This window comes from Canis lupus, chromosome 12 (genome assembly GCF_011100685.1).
Source record: "Canis lupus familiaris isolate Mischka breed German Shepherd chromosome 12, alternate assembly UU_Cfam_GSD_1.0, whole genome shotgun sequence".
NCBI lineage: Eukaryota > Metazoa > Chordata > Mammalia > Carnivora > Canidae > Canis > Canis lupus.
The window spans coordinates 28930528-28940515 of NC_049233.1; the positions used below are offsets into that span (position 1 = coordinate 28930528).

At 32.7% G+C, this 9988-nt stretch overlaps 1 protein-coding gene across 1 annotated transcript in view; it reads right to left on the reverse strand.

Moving 5' to 3' along the window:
• Nucleotides 1-6096, reverse strand: part of EYS (eyes shut homolog) — a 1532152-nt gene extending 1526056 nt beyond the window's left edge. Inside the window, exons 1-2 of the mRNA XM_038554428.1 lie at nt 5300-6096; nt 1712-1825 (exon numbers count right to left, since the gene is read on the reverse strand). Coding sequence (XP_038410356.1) covers nt 1712-1825; nt 5300-6080 — 895 coding nt within the window. The 5' untranslated portion in view covers nt 6081-6096. The remainder of the gene's footprint in view (nt 1-1711; nt 1826-5299) is intronic.
• Between the last annotated feature and the right edge of the window lie 3892 nt (nt 6097-9988).

Consider the following 9988-nt stretch of genomic DNA (forward strand, 5'->3'; position numbering starts at 1 on the left):
TGTCCTCAATTAAGAATGGCATAGTTAGGAGTCAATTGAAGACATTAACAATTTCAATTTATTAATCGTAAATGCAACTCTGAAGAGGGTATAACTTCAAAAAATTATTTTTTATTTTATTTTATTATTTATTTTGTTTTATTATTTATTATGATGATGAAAATTATTATTAGAATAAGACCACAATAAAAATATTCATTGTAGGGCAGCCCGGGTGGCTCAGCGGTTTAGCACCACCTTCAGCCCAGGGCGTGATCTTGGAGTCTCGGGATCGAGTCTCACATCGGACTACCTGCATGGAGCCTGCTTCTCCCTCTGCCTGTGTCTCTGCCTCTCTCTCTCTGTCTCTCATGAATAAATAAATAAATAAATAAATCTTAAAAAATATATATTCATTCTTCAGAAAAATATTTGCAACATATTATTTAGAGATAACTATGGCTTAATATAATTTCTGCTTATATTATTTTGTAATCTCAGATAATCAGTAAAAAGTATGTTTTAAAATTTCCTTTGATTTGTAGAGTACAAAGGTCAAATTATAATTATTTTCTTTAAAAATAATTTTATTAAAAATAATTTTTGAATAGGACTATTTTATGTCTGCTGATTTAATTAAACCGATTTGTTTGTCAATAGACAAATATTTCAAATATTATATAACTGCTTTTAGCTACTACTTTTTCTCAAAAATATCATGGTTTGGAAGATACATTATATAGTTTCCATACATATGCAGGATATGGCAAAATACTGTACAAATCTTTCAACTCATAAACTCTCTTGAGGAAAGAGAAGACTTGGGGGATAAAAGACCTGAAAAGATTTTTTTGAAGACCGTAACTGGAGTCATTGCCAGCACCTGCGGCCAACCCCTCCCACTAAGGAACAGTGGCTGATACCTATGTCTCTGTGGCTCTACCAATATTTCAAATCTCCCTGAGCAGAGTTAGGAGGAGGGACCTGCAGGAGAGACCTTAAGAGTTATTACCATTCTCTGTAATTTGGAAGACATGCATTGTTTTGTTGCACTCCCACAAAAGGAGTCTGTAGGTGTCTTCTAATTGTAGCTGGAGACACCCCTGCTTAAAGACATTTTGAAGAGAGACAGATATACTGATGATGAGTTATATTTCCCCCAAAATGGGAAACTGTAGAAGAGCTTAAAGATGAGATTGGAATGGCTTAAACATATTTTCATGATTTAAACATTTAATCAATAGTTAAGAAAGTATTTGTTTAAACAGTGATTTCATTCCACATATTTAAATTCATTTGAGAAGAAATAAAAAAATTTTTACACTTCATAAAAGGGGATTTGTCTGTAATGACATGTTACATAAGGAAATAAGTTAGATATAATTATGCAAAGTATGTGCAAAATGCAAAATTATGCAAATTATGTGCACTACATCTAAAAATATTTCAGAACTTAAGAACAAAATATACTTTGTCATGGTGAAAAATTTGTCAACTGGTGTCCAAAACTCATCTTATATTACAGAATATTTAGCAGGATCATTTAACTGCTAACTGAACTGATTATATTGATTAAGCATATCCCTAAAGCAAGGTCAGAGTGTAGAACCTCCAAAATTGTATTTTTCAGTAATTAATGAAATATTTCAAATTTAATTTGAAGTAAATAAGGGAAAATTAAAGTGATTTGTATGCATGCATACATACATACATACATATGTGCATTTTTTACCTGAAAATGGCTCATCACATTCACAGATGAAATTATTTGTAGTAATATTGCCATAATTCCCATGGAAACAGATATGTGATTGACACTGGTCAATAATTTCTGAACAATTTATGCCTATTCAAAAGAAAGAAATCAAATTTTCAATTAGATTAAAACCATTTACAGTGTATATAATTAACTATGGTCATCAATTTTCCCCAAATTCTTTAATAATGATATACATAGATAAATAATCTGTCAAAACATGATCAATAAATTCAAATTATGAAAATCAACTAAAGCTTAGATATCCACAATGAATACTACAGTTTGGGTCAGAAGATGGAAAACTGATGTCAAACGTTTTGAAATTGATTTTTTGGTTTTGTATCAATTTAATACATCATAATGGAGTATATTTTATAATTTCTTCAGCATACACTGGAGCCCTGCAGGGGTAATTTATGAAGTGACACATTCAAAAGTATATTGTGCCTTAGCCCTATCACCTAGCCAGGATGATAATTCAATAGAGGAAATGTGAAAGATTTGCACCATCTGAGGTGGAACCAGGGCATAAAGTTTTAGTCAAGCAAGTTGAATAAACTCTAGAGATTGCTATACAACATTGCCTGTACTGTCAACAATTTTATATTGTGCAGTTAAACATTTATTAAGAGGGTAAATGTCATATTAAGTGTTCTTTCCACAATAAAAATATGTAAAGTAAAATAATAAAGTTAAATCTAAAACAATGGGGATAAAGAGAAAAGGCTACTCAGATTCTAAGAAATTATGCACAAACTTTCAACTCTGCATTTTCTTGCCCTATCTGTTCTATCAAACCTTCAAATCTCAGTAATTCAAACTACTGTGGTCCTACAATATCACATGCCATAATCTTTCATAGCATACTTTTCTATATAGCTCATAATATCCTCTGTAGAGAACATGCCTAGAAAATTCCAGAGCATGGCAAATGGACATGTTACTCTAAAACAGTTGCCCATAGTTTAGCAATAGGCCAGCTACCCTTCCATTCTAACTGAATTCTTAATTTAATTTGTAAGCAGTTTTTGCCATTATCATTGATTCCTTTCAAGTTCTTTATAGACTGAAAGCCCTGCCTCAATAATACACAACCCTTTTTCCTTCATTTACCTCCAATCTCTAACACAATGAAAATTTAAATAAATATAATTATGTGACAAATATTTCCATGTATAAAAACTAAATTAACAATAGAATGGCCAATAGATATTTGCAATCCTAACTTCCAGGACCTCATAGTGTGACTGTATTTGGAAATAGGATCTTCAGACAGGTAATAAAAATTAAATGAGTCCATTAAGGTAGGTCCTAATCAAATGTGATTGGTGTTCTTCTAAGAAAAAAATTTGGACATACGGACCATCCAGAGGAAAGACACAGGAGAACAAGGGCTGTGTACAGACCTAGGAGTGAGGCCTCAGAAGAAACCAATCTTGTTGACACGACACTTTGATCTTTAACATTTAGCCTCTAGATTGGGAGAAAATAAATTTCTGTTGTTGAATTTACTCAAGCAATGTACTTTGTTATGGTATCACTAGCAAATTAATACAGTTAATATTCTCAATTTCTTTGGTAATTCTACATATTTCTGTATCATCTGAGATGGAAAATTGAGGCAATTATAATTAAAGGGCATTATGCTATATGTTCAGTATTATGGTGTTTAATCTTTAATGATTTAAATTATCTATGGTGTGTTTCTAATAAATAAACATTGGATAGAAACAAATCACTATATGTGACTAAAATAAAATCATTAATATAGCATTCTATGACATATGATTACATATGTGCCAATTAATATTCTAATAGATGGTAGAAATTTTCTGGCCAAATATTTATTTAAAATTCTTTGGCCAAACTAAAATGTATACTTGAGGATCTCTCAATTAAGTTGCTTTATCATTCACCCCAAATCAGCAATTCGAGTGCTTTCACTTTTTTGCTGACCTGTCTTATTTTAATTACCTGATAAACTCCAGGAAAAGTCAAGGTTACTTAAATCTTTGTTCACCACTGCCAGTAAGAGTAAAATGAGAATTTGATCCCAGTTATAGGCAGAGATTGTATCAATATTGTACCAATATTGCTAGAATTAACTTCTGAAATGGTCTTAGTACTCCCCTACTATAAAGTCTAAAATTTCTCTGAAAGATTGGCTTAGGTTAATTTTACAAGCCTACAAGAGTTTATTGAGATATTTTATTATACAGTCTTCTCAAACTTGGATCCAATAGTCTTCCCAAGCACAGGGAAGAAAAACTTGTTGAAGTGCCCTAAAGCCTACCTGAAAGAATTTACACTTGTATCCCTGAGCCTCATCTGTTCTAGTCATATCTACTGCTCACCCTCTTGACCAAGTGTACTACCAATCTGTTGCTTGTTTTCCTACACTATCATTACAAACTGCGTCAAGCAATTCCCTTTGTTAGATCATCCTTGTCTTACCTATTACCCTTGTAAGTCTCTATGCCAGGTCTCTAAATTCCCAGTAAAAGAAACCCTTTCATAAATTTCTACAGATTAAGTTTTTCTCTATATTTCTCAATGTTTCTCTTCATTTCCCTCTGATCACCCAAATTCCATAGTAAACTTTCAAAAAGTGATAGTTGATTTTCCCTTAAATCCTGACTTCAATCTCAGGTAGTATACTTTACATTGTTTTTAGATTGCTGGCTTCATTTACTCACCAAATGTCTTCTTTTTACAACCTTTCCTCATCATTGTCTCTCATTTAGTTTATTATAGCCAGGTTAATTAATTATGTCAAATTATTTCCTTCCTTTCCACTATTATCTATCAATCACTTCATAGGGCTGCACCAACATCCATTAAGAACATTGCTCTTGGGGCTCAATCAGTTAAGTGACCTACTCTTGATTTCTGCTTAGGTTATGATCCCAGCATCATGAGACTGAGCCCCATGACAGACTCTGAACTGGGCATGGAGCCTGCTTAAGATTCTCTCTCCCTCTCCCTCTGCCCCTACTCTACCCCAGGTTGAGTGTGTGTGTGCCCCCTCTTTCAAAAAAAAAAGAACATTGCTCTTGGCACACAGTTATCTTTTCCTTTCCAATTCTGCCAAGCAACTTCATGCCTTCCTCACAACCACATATATTTTTACCTTCCTCCACTCAGATCCACACTTAATTCCCAGAACTGTTTAAACTAAATATCATAAGCTTAGAAATTTTATTCTATGACTAATATTACTCTGATAATGTTTTATTTAAATGTATGATACATTAAGAGTGAATTTTGAGAAGGATGTAAAAATATATACTTCAGGGTAAAGTATGTTTTTAAAAACCCTCTTATTTAAATAAGAAAAAAATAATTCAGATAACTTGTCTGAATGTAATTTTATGTGTCCAGATTCCAACTTTAGCCCAATCTAAAAAATCTACAAAATTTTTAGAAGTTTAGTTTTTTGTTTTATTTTTTGTTTTTTGTTTTTTGTTTTTTGTTTTTTGTTTTTTGGAAAGTAACAGTTAAGGAACTGTTTATTTTCTTATTTTAATAGAATTATGTTATTTTTTAAAAAAATAATCTTACCTGTAAATGGTTGGTGACAGATACATTCATATCCTTGCTTATTCCATTTTCCTCTTTTATTAATGCAAATGCCATTATTTTCACATGGTTTATAAAAACATGCATCAAGTTCCTGGCAATATTTTCCAGAAAATGGAGGCTGGCAATGGCAGTTGTATGTCTTGCTCCAAACTTCAGTAAGACATTTACCATGCCCAGAGCAAAATTCTGAACTCAGAGATTCCTGGCAGAACTGTTCTTTCACTGTCACATTTAGTCGTAGCCCCAGGTGACAAAGCGATGGACCACTTGCTGTTACTGTAATAAAATAATGTGTCCCAACACTCAGCCACTGTGAATTAACAGTATGCATTCCTTTTAGTTTGCAACCAAAAAGTAACTGATCTTCAGTTGTGGTGTTTTGCAGACAGTCAATGAATGATGCTTTAGAAACATTCATCAGATTTATTTCTGGAGACTGAAGAGATGGTTCAGAAGAAATTACAAGGATGTCTCCCAATTGAATTTGCAAAGGGCAAATCTGGGGAACAACTTGATTGCCTGAAGTATTCATTTTAGTATTTACATCCCCAAACCAGCAATCTCCATAGAAGTCCATGCAGATGTTTCCTGTTAGTGTCCAATTCACCACATATGATAATGGCTGTGTATGCCATTCTTCCACAAACTGCCATTTACATGTTGTTTTTCCATTTATAAATGTGCTATGAAGAACCACTAGGCTCAGAAGCATAATTGATTTGTTAATCATTTTGGGCAATTGTATTTTATAGTCTGTCATGAAAGTGTCATAAAGAATTGCTGCAAAATGGCTTTTAGTATTGCAGAAAATTTCCAAGCAGAGATTTTGTTCAAGGATCCTAGGAGCTGGCTTTTCTCCTGTTCCCAAAATGCAAATGGACTGATGACAGTAGATTTTGATCAACAGTAGACTTCAACTGGTTTAAATTTCCCTTTAAACAAAAAAGATACATTATTAGTGAAATTTTTCCTAAGTTACTTAATGGTATACACAATTCTAAGCTGGTTTTTGTAAGGACTGTGCTGCTACCATCTAGATACCTTCTTTGTGAAACTAGGCTAGAAAAAATGTGGTGAAGATATGTTGCATCTCATCCTGCCCTATAGAATTACATGCTTCTGAAACTTTTTTTAAAGATTTTGTTTATTTACTCATGAGAGACACAGAGAGAAAGGCAGAGATATAGGCAGAGGGAGAAGCAGGCCCCTCGCAGGAAACCTGATGAGAGACTTGATCCCGGGACTCTGGGACCATGCCCTGAGCTGAAAGTCAGATGCTCAATGACTGGGCCTCCCAGTCATCCCATTTTGGTTTTGTTACATAATTAAACCAACAATTTACTGCAGTCTTTTGTATGTTCTCTTTATACCAAGTTTCAACAATACTGAAATACAGGAATAATCAAAATCCTTCATTTATGGGTGGTTTTAATTTTCTTCAGATTAGAATTACTCCACTTGATTAGGTTTAGGAAAGTACTTTAAAAGCACCATCCATAAAATAATAAGAAGAATGATTTAAATATAATGTTTATGTAATATTTTCATATATTCATATGAACATACGAATATATGTTTTAGGTATAAAACAGCTAAAACACACCTGTTGGTGACAAATCGGGTATTAGACAAATCCTCTAATCCAGGAGGTGGGAATTCTTAGATATAAAAGATATTCTAGGAAATTCTGTCATGTAAACAAATAAACCCATAACACTTCACCAAACTTCTGTAGAAATGTGGGCGTATAGTAGGTAAAGAAGAAAAGGGAAGTGTAAAATGGAATAATGGAAGGATGATAAATCAAAGTTGCATGGTAATGATTTGTCTTTCATTATTCACTACTGATGGGAAGGGAGGTGGACATGGGATTAATTCTGTCTGGAAGGCATCATTACTCCCAGAGGTAAAACAAAACAAACAAAAAATCCAGCCAAAAACAAAACAAATAACAATAAAGCCAAAAAGAGAGAGAGAGAGAGAGAGAGAGATTTAAAAATACAGGTGTTCCTGGGTGGCTCAGTTAGTTAAGCCTTCAACTCTTGATTGATCTTTGAACATGATCTCCTTGTCTTGAGATCAAGACCTGCATCCCTCTCAGCATGGAATTTGCTTGTGATTCTTTCCCTCTGCCTCTGCCCCTCCCTCACTCACATCCTCTACCCCCACTCACACATGCACTCTCTCTCACTCTCTCAAAATAAATAAATAAAATCTGTAAAAAACCCTGTAGTCATCACAACAAAAGTTAAATTCTAAAAAGAAGATAAATAATATAATGAAAAACAGTTCTTTTGACCTCAGTTATATTATTCATTCTACAGTTTAAGATCACATTGGTTTAATTTTCTTTACTCTTACATATATGGATCTATTAAATATATTCATTCAAAGAAACTAACATAGAAGTATTAAATTAACACCATAGTATTGAAGATTGAGTTAGACTATATAAGAACATACAAGCCATTCAATAATGATAGTTTTTGTTTTATTATTGTCCAATTTCACTCAGCAAGTAAGCAGCATGTCTTGGATTAAAATCCAGGTTTATCAGATTCAAAATCCCATCATTTTTCACTATATCTTGACTGTCAATTAAATATTTTAAGTGATTTATGCCATTATATGATGTAATTAATGAGTTACTTCATACCAAAAATTTATCTTAAGTCCATTAAAAAATGATTTGTTTATTTTAGACAACTGCATGGGGCGGGGCGGGGGGCGTGAAGAAGAAGGAGAAGCTTAAACAGACTCTACACTGAGCATGGAGGCAAGAAGAGACTCAATCTCACAACCCTGAGATCATGGCCTGTGCTGAAACCAAGAGCTGGATCCTTAACCAACTGTGCCACCCAGGTGTCCTAAATCCAAATCCTTAATGGCCATCTAGATCATGTAGAAACTAAATTTGAGTTGTAAATTTCCTCTTTGAAAATTCAGTTGTTGGTATTATAAATCTATAAAATATAAATTCATATAAATATTACCTTAAAATATGCATATGGGAAAGGTAAAATTATAACTTCTCTACAATTAAAAGTTATGTATGATCATATTCATTTCAAACATGTTAGTCACAACTTCTAAATATAAATGAACAATCTTACTAAGATTTAAAAATACTTTAAACAAATATATGTTACCCCAATCTATGTGCAAAGCAATATGCAAGGTACTAGAGGTTCATCAATGACCAAGTGAAATGAGATACCAATGTAAAAAATTAAGGGCTTAATGAAGGAAACAGAATTATTAGTCAAGCAACATTGTTAATTATCTAAATAATAGTCTAGAGAACTATGAAACTATGTAGCAGGGATGTTAATAGTACATAAGAGTAAGCTTGAACAATAAAATGGAATCATCTGGGAGAACTGTCAAAGGCAGAGTATTCTAGGAGAAAATATCTATCTAAAGACTTAAGATGAGTGTGACATTGGATACTTCTGAATAAGTAAGAAAAGTTGAGTTTCTAAAAGTAGAGCAAAAATAAATCATGATAAATTATAAACTCTTGATTTAGAGAGAAATTGTATCAAGAAGGAGCATGCATTATCAACAAGGGTTCATATTTTATCTGGGGGCAAAAGAGAATCTCTTAAAGATTTTATGTAGTAGATTAATAAAAGCAAATTTTATTTTAATGATATCAGTTTATTTGTAGGGTGAGGAATGGCTTGCTGGACACAACTGGGGAAATTGAGACATTTGTGGAGGAGTCAGTAGCACTAATCTAGTGCAACAATAGTTATGGCTTGATTAATATAGAGGCAGTAGAAATACAACACTGGTGGAGCCCAGAAATATTGAAAGAGTAGAATTACAAGGTCTTGAAGGCTGCTGATCTAACTAAGGAGAAAGGAGGAAATCCAGGAACACCAGGTACAGAAATAATACAGTGAGGGGTAAGGTAAGTCATCACTTAAATATATACCAAATTTGAAGTGTATTGGAGCATTTTTCTTGTAGAAGTATTCAGATTTCTGGTATATACAATAAAGCATAGAAGAGAATGTTGGGCTAGAGTTCTAAATCTGATTACATTAATCACATATATTTTTTTATATTTCAATATGTATGTGAAGTTATTAGAAGGTTGTTTTAAAATTTAAACTTTAATCTTGTTTAAATCAAGGGAAAAGTATATATGGAGGATAATAAAGTGGTATGGAAGAGAATACATGTCAATGAATACTGTGCAGAGTAAGAGAAAAGAAAGAAATTTATTGTAGATTATTAAGACTGTGACTTTGGTGGCAGAAAGTTGAGGAATTTGTCTTGTGGGATCTCGTATTTCCTTTATATAATAGGAGATAATTAGGGAAATGGTGAATTTGAAAGAAAGAGTAGAATGTACAAGACTTGAAGTAAACAGTGAGGAAATGTGAGAGAATGTTCATTTGGAAAAAAACTGAAGGATCACTAGGCAATATTGAAATACTTTTGTAGCTGTAAATCACAAATTTATAGTAGTATAAACCTGCACAGGTGCATTATTTTCCCAGTAGCCAAGATGAAAAATATACAATAAAAAATTAAGTAGTAAATGGGTTTAGAAAAACACAGTTACCAATTTATTTCCATGTTGAAATGCTAAGAAACAAATTTCATTTGCATTGAAGCAGAATTAGGTCTGTGTGACATTTTTAGACTAGCTGCAGA